The 16,519-nt window shown below is 49.8% G+C and overlaps 1 protein-coding gene across 6 annotated transcripts in view; it reads left to right on the top strand.

The window, feature by feature from the left end:
- Window positions 1-7,566: 7,566 nt before the first annotated feature.
- The window catches only part of PDGFA (platelet derived growth factor subunit A), a 35,867-nt gene continuing 26,914 nt past the window's right edge, over window positions 7,567-16,519 (top strand). For all 6 annotated transcript variants that reach the window (XR_010723263.1, XR_010723262.1, XM_066198556.1 and 3 more), the window contains exons 1-2: window positions 7,567-8,504; window positions 9,652-9,748. Coding sequence is in view for 4 of the 6 variants with exons in the window: in XM_066198556.1 (XP_066054653.1) it covers window positions 8,442-8,504; window positions 9,652-9,748 (160 nt within the window). In the remaining 2 variants the exon portion in view is untranslated. The remainder of the gene's footprint in view (window positions 8,505-9,651; window positions 9,749-16,519) is intronic.

Genomic DNA, 16,519 nt, shown 5'->3' with positions numbered 1-16,519 from the left:
CAGGGCTGCCTTGTTTACAAAGCCTTAAGCTTTTATAAGTCTGAAGGAATCGCACTGATGCCAATGCAAGGGGAAGAGGCACTTTTGGAGGATTTTAACAATGTGGCTGCATTATCTTCACCCCTGATGCTGCTGAAGTGGATGTGTGCCATTATTGGAGTGTTAAAAACACCGTCCTAGGATGAGATTCTCTTGCAAACCAAAGATGGGGCTGGTACCAGGCAATTAGGCAGCAGTACAGGGCCCGGCTGCTTCCAGGAGCATCCCAGGGATGGAGGGCTCTGGCTCACATGCAGAGAGCAGACAGCTGCAGTGGTTTAAGATGTTCCCCACAGCTGCCTGTCCCGGCTCTCGGTGGGAGGCTGCCTGTGAGCTGGGCTGACGAAATGGGAGGGATGCCTGCGCCTCAGCTGTCCCAGCTCAGGGCCCAGGGGATGCACGGAGAGCACAGATGGAGAACTGGAGCGGCTGCAGCGTGGGCACCTCCAACACAAACTGGGGACGCACCTCTGGCACAGATGCAAAGTGTGATGAAGGCAATACCATAGCTGTCCCACAAAAACTAGTTATAGCTCATTTGCTAAGACCCTCAGCAAACAGGTTTATTCTCTGCTTCCTCATTGTTCCATGAGATTTCTTTCCCAGGGTTTACTCACTTTTGCCTCTCTCCTTGCCCAGCTATCCTTACTGGAGCTCAGTCATCTCCCACTTCCCACCTCTCCACAAGGTGCAAAATCAGGGAAGCCTCTGGCACAGGTAGCCACGCTGTGGGAGCTGCTGCTGGACAGCCAGAACCACAGCCAGTCCCAGCAGTGAGCCCAGACACAAAGCAAGGATGCAGGGAAAGCTGCTCTTTTATGTCCTGTCTCTTGCCTTACTTCTTGGCATTTTAAACTTTTTCCGCTCACCTTTCTCTTTCCAGATTTTCTTCCAGCCCCAAATAACTGCAGCAACACAACCCACTGCCTCGTGTTTCATTCTCAGTCTTGCCGTCGCCACTTTATTTTGCCTTTTCCCAGTTTCATGAAAGAACGCAGTCGCATGAATAACAGGATTATTTATCATCCTCTCCCTCCCCTTCCAGGATGACTTGCTGTTTATGGAAAGCACTCGAGTGCAGGAGAGATCGTGCTACAGTTAAACAGACAATGCTTAAAGGGCCATTGCCTGCTCTCTGCTTTAATGCTGGAATCCTCACTGACTTCCAAGAAAGAAGGAGCTCTGTATCCCAATTGATAGGAATGGCATCACAAACCACCACTGAAAGGTAAACAAATGCTATGTTCAGGAGGATGGAGAAGATGCTTGGACTGGGTGATCTTGGAGGTTTTTTCCAAGATAAATGATTCTACAATTCTATGGTTCTGCACTTCACTTCTTGCAAGAACCAGGAAATTCAGACTTGGTGTAAATGTGGATGTATGGTCCCTTTCTAGCCCAGCAGTGTATCAGGAACACGCTCCCAAGGACCATGTGATGGTGGCTAGGAGGTGACAGACCAAGTCAAGACACCTCCGTGTGACACAGCCAAATGTTGTGACCAGAGGTCTTCTCAGAGGTCTGCTGGGTCTGGAATTTAGCAGGGCAGTGATTAAAACTTGTCCTGAGGTGGCGAGAAAAGGACTTTGGAAACGGTTACTCCCAGCTTCTCACCTGCAGTTTGGCCCTGGCCCTGTGGCAGGTTCTCTACACCCTCCCTGCATTTCTGATTACTGGTGTGCCTCATGGCTATGGAAGATCTTTATCAGTTCTCAGGAAGAAATCACCTAAGTACAAAGTGTTGAGAATAAACAGCTGGAAAGCGTTGAATTCCTCAGGAATTTCTGCTGAGGAGCAGATGCCACAACACGGGTTGCCTGCTCTGGTCTGACACCACCATCAGTGGATCTGTGGATACCAGTGTGTCTCGAAAGGATGGAAGTGCTCAGGGAGGATGAGTTTGGAGACTCAGTGTGGGCTCCATGAAGCCTTTCTGTAGAGATACTCCTCTGGGCTGGGGACTTCCGGCATGATCCTTGAGCAATGTGCAGCCACTGAGACCTTGTGAGGACCAGGCTGCTGTAGGTGTAAGAAAATTAAAAGAAAAATGCAAAAACATCTACACTGGAGTTTCTGTTAAAAAACAAACAAACAAACCCCCCCCCCCCAAAAAAAAAAAAACAACAAAAAAAACCCCCAAACTAACCAAACCAATCATCAATCCTTTACTTGCTCTTCTCCTTCCCTTGTATTAACTAGGTTTCAGTGACAAAAAGAGTCAGAAATTCAATTAGGAAGCTTCACAGCCATTACAAACATTTGCAGTTCAAAGTTAGCAATTCAGCTTCAGCAGCCTCCATATCTCCCGTGTCCTTTAGGTACTGCTGGATCCTGCAGTCTCTGGTGTGCTCGGAGTTGAAAATGTGTGTATCATTCTCGTGAGCTTTTATTGTAAGGGAGGGAATCTCACAGGACAAATGTGTAATGTTGTAAAAGCAACAAGGTTGCATGGATACAAGAACACAAACGGGGCGGCTCACACTTTGAGAATACAAATTCTTCGGGAAGAACAACTATCTCACTGTGTTTGGATGGAGCTTAATAAAACTGACTGCTCCAAGCTAGGCCTCTACAGGCCTCCTAGCTGCAAACAATGAAGAATAATATCACAGTTTTATGGTGCTTAGCGTGGCTGAGTTACATCCTGGATGGTCTCCACAGAATCACTGCAACTGGTGTTGATTTGAGTCAGAGGAGAAGAGCTTTACACCCCCATTGCTGAGGAGACATGAGCACACCACGCACAGGACCCCAGGGGCTGAGCCCTGTGTGCAGTGCTCTCATTTACAGCCTGTATCAGCATACCTTAAGCTGGGCTGGTACTTTTACAGTCATTCAGCTGGATGAACTACGTATTCCTGACAAAACACAGCCCATTTTTAATAGGTTTATCCATCAGGCAGAAGATATCCTGCACTCACAGCAGCTCCCTTGTCCCACAGGGGTGGGGAGCAGGGATCAGCTTCAATACCCACTAAAATAGCGGCCAGTGCTGGTATGCAAGTGCCCTAGTTTGATGCCTAAACATGGTATCTTGCTACCCAGGCTGGCAGGGCTGCCAGTTCGTGCTCCAGCCCTGAAGGTGAACTGTGTGTCACTCAGCAGTGGCTCTGGCAGCCGGGAAGGTCAAACAGTCCCTCACTTTCAGCCGTGCTGCTGAAGCTCCTGGGTGAGGAGCAGCTGGGCACTGAGGGAGAGAGGAGCACATTAACAAGAATGTTACTGTCTCTCTTGGCTATTAAACCAAGTAATGTCTCCACAGACAATGGGGTCTCACCCCCATTGAAGTCAAAAGGGCAATTTTGGGGGGAGGATCAGCTCCACAGGGACCCTGCCTCATTCATAGGAGGGTAAAACATCTCCAGAAATACTGTAGCTTTAAGTGTCAAACCACATAAGTGGATGCTGGCCACGGCCACCCTCTGTGTTTGGGGCAGAGACATCATAAAACTTTTCCACACCACTTGTGATCACTCCTCTTAGCTGAAACCTTGTAGCAGATTTGCATCTCATGACTATTTAAGAAAATTATCAACTGTGAAAGCATCTGGAAAGCTGCACTAACAAAAGTTACAAAGACAACAAAGCTCAGCCAGAAGGATGGAGCCAGTGCAAGGATCCAAAAGGAAGAGCTGGAAAAGAAGGAAATCACGTTTGTAGGTGCACCAGCTGGAATACTAACAGCCTTGCTTGTTCACCTTGCAGTTTTCCTTGCTGCTCTTTAAGGGCTGAGATTCAGGAAAGGGAACGGTGTTCCTGCCCTCTGCATTTGCAATCCTTGCCTGCACAGCACCTGCACCTGTGCCAGCCTCATGCCTTTCCACAGACAGGCAGCAACTGAGCTGCAGAGCAGGAAAATGACCTCTCCACACCATGGCCACATGCCCCTCTGAAGCTACAGGCCAAAAAAAATGTTCAGATCCAGAGAGGAGCCACCCAAAGTTGGTGATCTTCCTGTTCAGCTTTCTGGATTTTATGTTCTGCACTTTTATCCTTTGTTATACACTGTAGGGCACTGACAGAATAGTGCAGGTCCAAACTGCTGAGAGTATTTCCTACGGTCAGTTTCCAGAGCCAGGACAGATGTGGTGGCAGGATGTATCCTGCAGAACACACTGAGCAGCTTTGGCCAGCCCCAAACACACACTGCAATAAAAGCAGGCCACCCTTCCAACAAAAACCCCTACCCAAACCCAATTGTTTTGTTAACTTTAACTGGATTATCTGTCAGGCAAAATCCCCACTAATATCAAACCTGAAAAAACTCAGACTCCCTCAGCAGGAGTGTCATTGCAATGAAATGATTCCTCTTGCAACCTCCAGACCTGTCAGGAGGGTCAAACAAGTGTCATTCCAGCCTGAGCTCTGAAATAGATGCCCTGGGCTTCAGGGACCATTTCAGAGCCAGCCCAGTGCCCCCGTGGCTTCAGCCCCCTCCAAGAACCACAGTGCCCACCTTGCTGGCCATCCTCTCACAGTGACCTTCCCCCAGCCCAGCACGGGTCTGTGAAACATGAGTTGGTGTTGTTACACTGCCTGGCCCGAGTTTCTAAGAGCTGAGCCAGCAGAGATTTAAACGAGCTCTGTCTGTCGTGGGTGCTGGAAGCCTGATTTGGGGCACCCCGGCTCCAGGTGACTCCACCCGCAGAAAGCAGCGCTGGTGACACTGAAGTGGTCCCATTTCCTGTCAAAGAGCTTCTGCATCCCTTCCCCCATGCCAAGTGCTGTGCAAACCCTGGGAATCCTCCCTCTCAACACCCTGTCACGGTGTAATTCTATTATAATTCCTGACATTTGAGAGACTTCTAACAGTGCGTGCTTTAAATTAGACAAGCAATATCTTGCTCACTGCTCCCAGATAAATAAAAAAAGTGCAAAAGCTGATTTTCTGACGCTCTGTTCTTGGTACTGATTTCCTTTTAAACCTGTAACTACCATCCTGTCACTCCTTCCTCATGTGTGGCTTGTGGGCATTACATAAAAGGTGATATTTCAAGTCTGGTGCACACATGTGCAATAAATGTGCAGACCGCAGGAAGGTGCCATGCTGAAGCAAACACGCACTGGTGTTTTGTTTTTCACACAGCTGTATGTAGGGACTTCGAGGCAACAAATGCTATTTTAGATCAAACAATAGACAAGGACAAAATGTATTTCGTAAGCAGACAGACAACCTAAGTATAAAGTTTGCAGAATCTGTGTGAATTTTATTTATGTTTCCTGGTCTTTGCTCTCCTCTGGGATCTTACATATTTTGCATTATTATCAAATATTTGTAATGATCCCTATAAACAGTCTAATGTTAAAAGCTACTCCAAGTGTAACTTGACCCAGAGGAAAGATGCTTATCTGAGCTCCACAATGACAGATTAAAAAAAGATGCTGATGCAGTATGTCTCTTGTAAAATGAGGGAAATAAAAGAAAAATCAAAACTGCATATATATATATATGCACATATATATATATATATATATATATATATGTATGTATGTATGTAACCATAAGATAAAGCAGGAGTTATCTCTGTTGGCTTTTGCAGTTAAATACCACTAGCAAGAGCTACAAATATACAGCACTTCTGATCCCAAATGTACTAGCTAACCAAGGAAAGGAGAGGACTAAATGCTCAGCCAGCCGGTACTGTCAGAATCTATTTCACTGTTTAGCAATTATTTTTTTTATTACTATGACAACACGGACCAGAAGAATTACTTCTTTAACCCCAGCAAATGGTAAGTGCAGATGAGACTTTTTTGAACTGAAGTAATCACTTTTTACTTCTGCCATGTAAGAAAGTGATGGCACAACCAGAGTGTCCTGCCCTGCTCTGCCTCCTCCTGCCCTGCATGGATGGCTCTGCTGCAGTGTGGCACTCGGGTCATTTTTTTTTTTTTTTTTTTTAATATCAGGAGGCATTTGAGAATGGCTCCACACTGGCTCAGCATTTTCTATCTTAAAAAAAAAAAAAAGGAAAAAAAAAAAGCGCAGCATTCTCCTTTTTAAAGTGCTTCCAAATCTTTTACATTTCTTTTCCTTTTCTCTCTTTTCAACCCCCACCCTTTTTTTTCCCCCTTGTGGTCCTGGAGACCACCCTGTAAGCCTACATGACATCATGAGAGAGAATTAAACGTACTTGAAAGGCCACTTCTGTTTTGGTGGGAACTTCTATGCAATTGCAAAGTGCCCATTAAAGCACAGGTTGTTTCCTAGAAGCATGTCCAAGCCAGTAGCGTGCAAACCCCTTCAGGGCTTCTAGAAAGCATTCGCTTTTGAAATGCTGAAGGAAATTCAGAGATGAAAGGATAAGTCTCCCTGGCTGTGCATTTACAGTCTATTGTCTTCCATGAAGGATAGTATCACTCCTCAGTTGTGTTATTGCAGTTAATCCACTTAAATGCTATTGGATTTTCAGATGAGCTGAATTCTTTGCATCTGCTATTAAGAACCTTTGTTTAGATGAGAAAGGGCTGTTATTTAAATCACAATGAGTTCAGGGAGATGTCAGGGTGCAGCAGGCACCTTGTGCCAATCCGCGCCGGAGGAACGAACGGGGGCAATTTCTCTCCGGGGCGGCGAGGAGGGAGGATGCGAAGGGAACGCGAGATGTCCCCGAGGAGCGGCGGGGCCGGCTCGGGGCCCGCTGCGGGGTTCGGGACCGGCTGCGGGGGGCCCGGGCCGGCTGCGGAGTCCGGGTGCGGTTGCGGAGGGTCGGTGCGGGGTGCGGGGCCGGGACATTTGCGGGGGTCCATGGCGGGGGTCTGGGGCAATTGCAGGGAGCCGGAGCAGTTGCGGGAGGCCGGGGCAGGAGCGAAGGCTGGGTCCGGCTGCGGCGGAGCCCCGGGGCGCGGCGTCCCCGCGGCCGCGCATGCCGCAGCCGGGTGCCGCAGGGCGGAGGGCTCCGCTGCCCCCCGCTGCCTCTCGTGCAGTTTTGGGGGTGCTTTTGTATTCCTTAAGGCTGTGCGCGTGTGTTGTCCTTCGCAATGAAGGCTGCGCTGCAACAGCAACCTTAAAACCCGCACACCACAACCCTCCGCCGCTCTGCCCCTCCCCTTCTGCAAAAGGCAAGGCCCCCCCCCCCGCCCCCCCGCTAAAATAGAATAACAATGATAAGAAAGCACACACACACACACACACACACACACACACACGCACACACGATCGCGCCGTGGCCATGGCGATCCGCTCTGCCTTATGTAAAGGCAGAGCACACGGCCGAGCCCGCCAGGTTACACGGCGGCTGCTGCGCAGCAGCGCCCGCCCCTCCGCCCGGTGCCGCAGAGGGCCGGCGGCGGGGGCTGCCCCGCTCCCCCCGGCCCCTGCCCGCCGCCGGCTCCTTGTTTCCCCCTCTCAGTGGGCAGAGCCCCTGGCCCCGGAGCAGGCGCCGCAGCTGCCGGCACCCCCACGACTTGTTGTTGGTGGGTCTGGTGCCGGGAGTACCCGGGAGGAGGGGCGGGGGCGGCGCACGGCGGGGCGGGAGCGGTATATGCTGCTCCTCGCCGGGGCCACGCTCCAGACCGGCCACCGCTCCGGAGCGAGCCCCGAGCCTCCCTCTGCCTGGAGTTGCAGTTCGTCTCCGATCCCCTTGGGATTTAAACCTTCTTGCATATATATATATCTATATATATATATCTATATATCTTTTTCCCCCCCTTCCTCCTCCTCCTCCTCCTCCTGTCTTTTTCTCCCGTGCAAAGTGGAGCAGGAACTGCACCAAGGCAGCCCGCGAGATCCTGCAATACTGCTCCGATTTGTCCCTGCTATTATTCCTAATTAATTATTATTTTTGACCTCGCCCCAGCCGGGGAGGGAAGCGGGACCATTCTCGGCAAGAGAAAGCATTTCGCTCCGTATCAATAAAGATTTTTTTGATTTTTCCCCTCTCCGAGGAGGGGCCGGGTGGAGGGCAGGCACGGCGGGGGGGGCCGGCCCTCGGCGGAGAGCGCAGCCCCGCGGTCCCGGCGCGGCGCGGAGCGGCGGCCGCGGCGGGGGGAGGCGGCCCCAGCGCCGCCCGCGCGAGGGGGGCAGCCGCCCCAGACAGGTGATGGGCGTTTCGGCTGCGCTCCGGATCGACTCCTTGGGTTTCACTTTGGTCTGATCTAAGCAAATATGCAGAAGTACCGGCTGGTCTAGTCCTAAGAGCCAAGAGGAGCGAGCGAGAGCGGCAGAAGGGAGAGCAGCCACGCTCCCGTAGCGAGGGGAACGTACAAACAGCGGCCGCGCCGTCATTAAGCCACCGCCGCCCCGGGCAGCCCCGACCCACCCTGGATGCGGAGGACCCCCGAGCCACCCCGCTGCCTTTCCCCTGAGGGATGGTACTGAATTTCTGCGCGGCAGGAGCCGGCCTGCAGCCCCTCTCCATCAGCGTTGCCTTCCCTCCGTGTCTAAAGTGCACTAGACCGCGATGAGGACCTGGGCTTGCGTTTTGCTGATAGGTTTTGGCTACCTGTCCTTTACCTTCTCCGAGGTAGGTGAGAGCGGCTTCCTGCGCTGCCGGTCCCCGGGGCACGCCGCAGCCGGGGGTCGGGGCGAGCCGCGGCGGAGGGCACCGGGGAGGGAGTGGGCTGCCCACCTGGGCTCCGCGGGCATCCCCGCGCCCCGGCCCCGCCGGGAGCGCTGCCCTGCCCCGGGCCCTGCGCGGCCGAGCCTGGGAGCAAGTTGCCATTTCATGCATGGCAGAAGCGAAGGGGAATGACCGTGCATTCCGCGCCCGGGCTGCTGGCTGCCCTTAAGTATTAATATGGACATAATATATATTATATATAATAAATACATGATAAAATATCCACGCCCCGCGGGTGCCAGCGGGCTGCGGCTGTGCGGAAGCCGAGGGTGCGCGGAGAGCCGGGCCGCCCCCGCGGCGCCCAGCGCTGCACACGGCGGCCGCGGGCACCGCTACTGCCGCGGGCAGAACTTGAGTGAATCCCCCGCGCCCCAAAACGCCTTTCCCCGCTTTGTGAAGCTCCCCCGGAGCAGTCGGGAGCTCTCCCGCCCGCCTGCCCGCAGGGGACGGAGGGGGCGCGGAGCCGCGTCCCGGGGTTGCTACAGGTGGCCCCGGTCGGGGCGAGCGCGGTGCTCGGCGCTGCACAGCGGCTGTAACTTTTCCCGGGACCCGGTCTGCTTGGCACTGGGAGCCGCGACGTGGGCGCTGGTAGGATGGCGGCGCCCCGTGGGACGCGGTTCTCCTCCTCCTGCCCGGCTCGGGGGAGCCCGCGCCCGCGGGGGACTTGGCGTCCGCCCGGGCGAACTTCGGCAGCCGCTGCCCGGGGTGGGCTCCAGCCGCCGAGCGGGGCTCGGGGGCTCGGCGCTGCCGGGCTCACGCTGCCAGGCGGGGCCGTGCGGAGCTGCCGCCCCGCTGAGCCGTGGCGCAGTCGGGCGGGCGGCGCGCAGCCCCCGCGGGCGCGCAGGCGGGGGCGGCGGGAGCGCTCCGGCGCCCCGCGGAGCGCTGTTGGGGGGTTGTGTGAGTGGATTTTCCCCGTGCTTCATCCCCACATGTCCCGCAAACACCCCGCACCCTCCCCGGCAAGCCCAGAGGCGCGGCGCGCCGCGTGCCCGGCGCTGCGGGCGCGCCTGGCGGGACTGCGCGGTGACCCGCGGTGTGTGTGTCTTTGAAGGAGGCCGAGATCCCGCAGGAGCTCATCGAGCGGCTGGCGCACAGCGAGATCCACAGCATCCGCGACTTGCAGCGCCTCCTGGAGATTGACTCCGTAGGTAAATTAGTCCCGTCCTCCTTCCTTCCGCGCCGTCGGCCGCCGCCGCCCCGGGGGGAGGCTCCCCACGCCCCGCGCTCCCCGCACCTCGCCCGGGACGCCCGTGCGGGCACCGGCCCCGAGAGCCAGGCGGCCCTGGGATGCCTGGCACAGGGAGGCGGCGGCCAAGGGGCCGATCGGGGATTAAAACTTCGTGGGGTTCAGGGTGGAGAGGGACCTTGTGACCCCCCCGTGTTTTCAGAGCTCTCTCCGTCTCGCAGCGGAGAAGAATTGCCGTAAGGTTTGTCGTAGGTCTTGTATTGCTCTGTTATCTTTAAACTACTGTCCTAGAGGTATTTAAAATATTTGAAACAATATTTATGAATGAAGTAATGTCTCTTCAAGTGCTGGGCTTTATTAAAAGGAAAATAAACCGTCCACGCTGATTTTAAACAGGAACCTGCATATGAAGCTTACCCTCAAAAATACACTTTCTTTTTCTGTTGTTTTCAAAAGAAAATAGTGCAGGGTTATTTTCTGCATCATTAGGCATGCAAATGGGCGTAGTGAGAACGTGCAGTTTAACAGATCGTTGCAGCAGTAAATCGGATCTAGAAGCATGGTATTGCTGGGTTCCTTATCATTTGGTTTTACTTGATGCACTTTGTTCCTGGTGCTTTCTTTCCTCAGTTGAGAGAGAATAAACCCGGCACCCTTGATGTGCCCAGGGGAAGCCTGCATCTTGCTGAAGCACAAACATGGAGAAAAATGAATGAGTTCTTGCTTGCATTGGTACTGGGCCATCTCCTTTTAAACCATATGCTGTGTATTTTTGTAAAGTCTGTGCCAGGTTCAATCACCTTCATTCAGAGTTGCAGGATCCTTCTAGAGTTTAACTCACTGCTTTTTGTACAGTGCTCTATTAACGAGCAGGAATGCACTAGGAGTGTATTTTACAGTCATAGCTTTCAATTTTCACATGATTAGGGAGCAAACGTTTTCCCATTACACTGAAAATGGGAGTATTTCTGTCTTGCACAACACTTTACCAGAGAGGCTAATTACTAATTACCAGATTGGCATCGGTTTAATATTTTTGGAGAGCAGTGCTTCATCATTGTTGTTTTTCACCACAATTAAGGAAACTTTCACAACAGGGAAGGGGTATGCAGTTCATATTTCCCCACTGAAGGCTGTTTTGGACCAGACAAGTGCACTACTGCTAAAATCTTTTTCCCAGTGAACTTGGTGGAGTTGGCTGCTGTTGTAGGAGGGCTGGATCTGAGCGCTAGCATTTTAAAATAGTGCACGCTGCTCCTGCCTTTGAGTCAGGGTTCTGTAGCTACCAGAATACATTATTTTTTCAAATACCTCAGCGTAACAAGCACATGCTTCATTTTTAAATACCACTTAGAAGGAGAGCAAAAGTTCACATGGCTCCATTGCAAGAGAATCAGGCTGACAAGTGGGGCAACGGCAGGAGCTGAAAAAATGGGTAGATGCAGCAGAGAAATTTATTTCAGAAAATAATTATTTACCTCGTGGCGAATATTAACTGGAGGATGCAAGACCAAAAATGGAAAAGGTCAGCCACAAGTTTACCCGTTTCATTTTGCTGTTTTTTTGCAATTTGTCAGTTTAGAAACCATTAGAGAAACAAGAGACATAAATATTTTACTATCTCACTGCGAAACAGTAATTCCTTAAGACATGAACTCAAACAGTATTAAAAAATAAAACCAAAATATTCAGCCTTGCACCCGGTTCTTGCTTATGTGAGTGCTGCTTTTGCCTGTGTGCTAAGCTGTGCTCTGAGCTACTCAGGCATGGTTAGGTTTTCATGGAGTAGCCCGTCTTTACTACCCACAGTTGCTTTTCCTGGGCACAGTCCTGCAGGCTTTACTGTCATGAGTAATTCTTACTAAAGGCTTATCAGAGTGACTAATCGAGTATTGAAATTGCCGTGCTTTCCTCAGTAAACAGGAGCGGGCCTGTTTACTATATTTAGTATTTATATATATTTAGTAGCTTGAATTAGCAAATCAAATGTTTTCTCGTTGTCCCTGGGAAGATGATATTTCTGAAATGTATTTCCTTAGGGCTGCAATTGCCTTTAGGGAGCAGCCAGTTCAGTGAGGGCTTGTACAGTAGGTATATTTCTTTTAGAGCATGTACTCGTTTTCAGCTGAGGCTCAGAGCAAAATCACTCCAGTGACTATTCTCTCCCTCGTTTTAGTGCATGGTATTGCCAGTCCTTCTGCATGTGAGTAGCCCTGTTTAAACTCAGTGGGTGGACTTGAGAATTAAGAATGATCTTGTAGGCTAAGAGTTTGCAGGATCAGGCATGCATGAAGAAAATGTCTGATATTCCTGAGTAACAAGGCGGAATCTGTGGAAAATGAAGGAAGAACAGTCATTTTCTCTCCTGCAATGCAAAACATATTTTTAATTGGAAAAGTAAGTTTTGTAAGTCAGAGTGGGCAGGTTTTTCTTCTATTCTGACAGATTTGGTCTCTATATTGTAGCACAGAGATGACTGATAACCCCCTTCATAAAATTAGAAACCACACCCCCAGACCATCTGGCATATTACTTAAAGAAAAACACTACCCAACATGGAGCTTATCATTGTATTCAAAAAAGAAAATCCAGGCCAGTTTGTCAGAGCCTGGTGCTGCATGTCTGACTCGGAGGGTAAAGGCAGCATGAAAATTCTCTGTTCCTATCGGGAAATAGGGACTTGTATGAATTTGCTGCGACTGGGATCCAGAGGCAGTGACGGAATTGCCTTGGCATGACGGAGAGCAGAGTCTGACCCTGTTTAAAGGAGAAAGCATGCACAGTCCCAGGAAGTAGGCAGCTCTAGTGTGCAGAGTACAGTTTTACTACGAGCAGACTAAATCCCCAGAACGGGGGCATTTCCTCTGCTCTGCCTGTGAAGTTCTCTCTGGCTCAGCAGCGTGGTTTTTCTCCTCGCGCTTCACCTCTCCCATCTGTCCTGTGGGAGGTAGAGTTCATTTCATCACCTATTATGTTTGCCTCCCGCTGGGAACAGATTTTTCCCCAAGTCATCTGCCTGGATGGGGAAAGGCAGGGCTGAGTGTGCCTCTTTGCACGGGTTAAGGGCATCCACCAGGGTCACCTTAGGCCATGTGAATTTAACAGCCTGTGATTAAGAACTAGCAGAGCAGCTTTTGTTAAGTGGAGAAATGTTCTAAATTAACTGTATACTTCCATGGAGAAAGTGTTAGGCTGCTGCAGAGCTCAGTCTTTTGGAAAATGTGCTGTTGACTTTGCGGGTTTTGGTGTGGTGCTCAATGAGGGATGTTGCAGTGCAATGTTTTGGCTTCCCTTGCAACTCTTACACATCATGAGAGGCATCTTCCGTGTGTGGCCTGTGTTTTTCCTGAGACAGATGAGGGAATACTCCTCCTCCTCTACGGTTGGTTGATCACGCCTAGGTAAAGGAAAAAAAAGAAACCCGAAAAACCTAAACAAAACAGGATCTTGCAAGCTGCTACTTATATTTCCTTTAACAGATCAAAGTTGAAAATGTAATGACATCTATCTCTGCAGTTGGATGTCAGAAGGGCAAATTTTGCATCAGCCAAAAAGAAGATCAAAAAAACAGACTGATGTTGCCGTGGGCTTTCTGGCTCTAGGACCGATTTGTAAGACAGACCATTTCAGTTTATTGTACCTTACATTGAATTCCTGAAAAAAAATGAGATTATAAGAATTTCCTAAACTGCTGCTGTTGGTAGTAGAAGTCTTGGATCTGTACTTTCTGGATGCACATCAAAGTGAAGTCTAGGTTTTGCATATGTTGAGGGTTGTACCTCACATAAAATAGTTTGGTAAGAAGATGGAAATGCAGTAGTATAAATTGATAAATAGAAAGTAGCCGTAATCTTAGGATGCTTTCCACATGCTTCTTGAGTGAGAAGAGTAATCATATATTGGCAGAATGTCACAGGAACTCTGTGATTTATATTCCATGACCCAGTGGAAAATTGCCAATCTGACAAAAAAGAACAATTTCAGCTACACTAATGGATTGACCAAGGCTAATTGGAAGAGTTTTTATGCCCATCATTGATGTGTTGTCAGTACATAAAAGATTACAGAGAAATTTCTTGATCGGCTGCCATGAAAACATTTTTTTTATTATTAAAATGTTAAAAGAAAGCTGCACTGATCTGGCTCTGTGCAGCATCCTCCATCTTCACTTGGTGAGAGCAGTGTTCGAGTTCTAAACTAAGAACCACCCATTTCTAGGCTTTCTGCACTAAGCCTCATCTTGTGAGGTGCTAAGCACCCATAAACTCACATTTCCTTTGCTAAGAGCTTATCCTCACCCTGCAACTAAATCAGTACATTGGGGGAAAAACGGATACAAATTAAGTATTACCCTTCCTTAAAGTCAAGCTAGAGAGTGTTCTTTGTAGCATCATGGCTTTAATGGAATGAAAGGAAGTCTTCTGGCCACATATTCAGAGCCAAGTGAGAGTTTCAAAGCTGATTTGGTGATTTTTCACTCCTGCTTGGGCAGGACTCCTGTTGACTTGAACATTGCATTGATTTTCCCATAGATTTCACTGGGAAATGGAATTCCTTCCAAATACGTGTGGGAATCGGGGGGACACTCAAGTGCCTTTAGCATTGTAGTGTCTTCTGGCTCCAGCCATGCCCCATGATTCTGTTTATTAAACCAAACTCGGATGATGTGTTGATAGAAATAACACAATTTGTGTTAGATAGCGCACTGAGGCTTGACAGGCACTTGTTCCGCTGAGCTAACTCTGTAGGTCTCTTTTTGTAACTCTCACAGAGAGACATGAACTTAGGAACTGCTCTGCATGCTTAAGATGTGTAGTGAGGCAGTGAGGTACAGGATAAGCCAGAGGCTTTCTTCACCTTATAAGCAACACATCTCCTCGAGGTGTTATTTTGCTTTATAAACATGGTGATGGAAAATGGCTAATTGCAGCTGAGTCGAGCAGTTATGTGTAAGCACATGACTTGACACACTGGTTGGCTGATCATACCAGTCCTTTGGTTCTTACCAGCTTCTTTAAAGGAGGCAGCAAGGGATCCTTCATGCTAGGAGGGAGTTGTGCCAGCATTGCTGAGTGTGGGATTAGGAGCTGTGGCCCAGCCCTGCCGTAGCGCTGGCAGCGCTGCTGGCTTCCCTTTCCAGCCTGATGCCTGTGCCCACCAAGCAGTTGGGATTAGAGGCATTACTTTTGTGTTTAATCTCCTTTTAAACACTGCTTGCTTGTGCACGGAGATGCTTCTTGCTCCGAGCCTAGCCTGGATCTCAGGCTGAGCAGAATTCACGCTGCTTTCCAGTATCACTTCATTGCCTCAAATTGAGGGAGAGGTTGTGACAACTTGAAGCTGCCAAAAAGGAGGTCAGTATTAAGGTGTTGGGTGGCTGAGTGCTGGGAAACAGAAGAGGGCTGGAGCCACATCAGAACGAATCCTCATTTTGCATAACACCATTTGGGATCAGGTGGATGGCCTGGTGCCATTGGAATGGGATGTGGGAGACCTGGCTCCACTCCCCAGCTCAGTTGCAAACTTCCTGTGGGATCTCCGGCAAGCCATTTTATTTATACCACTGATGAGTTTTCTGGAGTATGGGGTGCAATAAAAGCAGAAATAGAACCCTTTAGTCATTGCTGTGTTACATGACAGGACTGGGACTGCAAATTAAGGCCCGGTACCAGCTAATTAGTCAGGTTCCAAAATTTCCCATCGAAATCTATGGGAAACAAGTACCATACATAGGAACCAGGAGCCAACTTATTTGGATAAATTGAGACTGTGGATTTCACAGTGACTAGTTTCCTACAAGGATCTGTTCAGCTGATAAGGAGAATAGGCAGGACCAGTGGGTGATCCTGACGCTACCTCTTCGACCTCCGATTTTATCTTCTCTTAGCTGCTTACAATAGTATTTTCCAAGAAGTAATGATAAACCCTGAGATGCAGAACTCTTTCTAAGGTGCTGGAGATCCTGCTGTCTTCATGTCTCACCTGGCTGCACAGGTGATTTCACAAGCTGTGTGCTCCTTAGGGCACAGTTTCTTGGAGGGAGGAGCAAAGGCGTTGGTTGTTTTGTGGAGCAGAGCCTTATGATGTGTGTTACTAATAAAGCTGAGACTAAAACAAGTTCCAGAGACAGACAGCTGTGTGTACAGAGCAAACTGGAAGCAGGGAGTGTGACAGTGCAGAAGATGGGAGTGTAGGGTGTTGGTAGCTTGCAGGGAGGGTGATTGAGTACTGTGTAATACCCTTCTGCATTTTTTTAGAGCACCTCATAGTTTCCTTAGGAGCCAGCAGTGAAACCTTGAAACTCTGCAGTGATGTTCCAGAGGACGCTCCATGCAGCAGAGTGCTAAACCTCTTAGTTTGGGTGTCCTGGGGTCTGTGTGCAGTTCTCTGCTTGCTTCCTTCTTCCTCATCCCCTGTTTGCAGACTGCGCTTGTGGTTTTCAGACCCCACGGCATGGGACACGACCTGAACTGCTTCACTTAACAAACCCAAATAGTTGGAGCAGTTATTTTGTTGTTTTTTTATGATAAATGAAATGCCAAGTTTTCCATCTTTGCTTTTTCTCATGGCCCTTTAACCCATGTGGTAGGCTTATTTAGGGAACAAGACAAGCCTGGATCCAGTCCCAGAGTTTGCAGTAGCTTCAGATGCCCCTCCAAAGGTTAGGATACTTCACAGGGGATTTGTTCTGCAACAGAGAGGCTAAAAGGAAACCCATGCTAGTTACTTTTTG

The sequence above is a fragment of the Chamaea fasciata genome, unplaced genomic scaffold, assembly GCF_029207755.1.
Source record: "Chamaea fasciata isolate MVZ Bird 193981 ecotype frontalis unplaced genomic scaffold, bChaFas1.0.hap1 SCAF_16, whole genome shotgun sequence".
In the NCBI taxonomy this organism is placed as follows: Eukaryota; Metazoa; Chordata; class Aves; order Passeriformes; family Sylviidae; genus Chamaea; species Chamaea fasciata.
The sequence above is the reverse complement of the archived record's forward strand: the minus strand, read 5'-3'. Positions and strand labels throughout refer to the sequence as shown.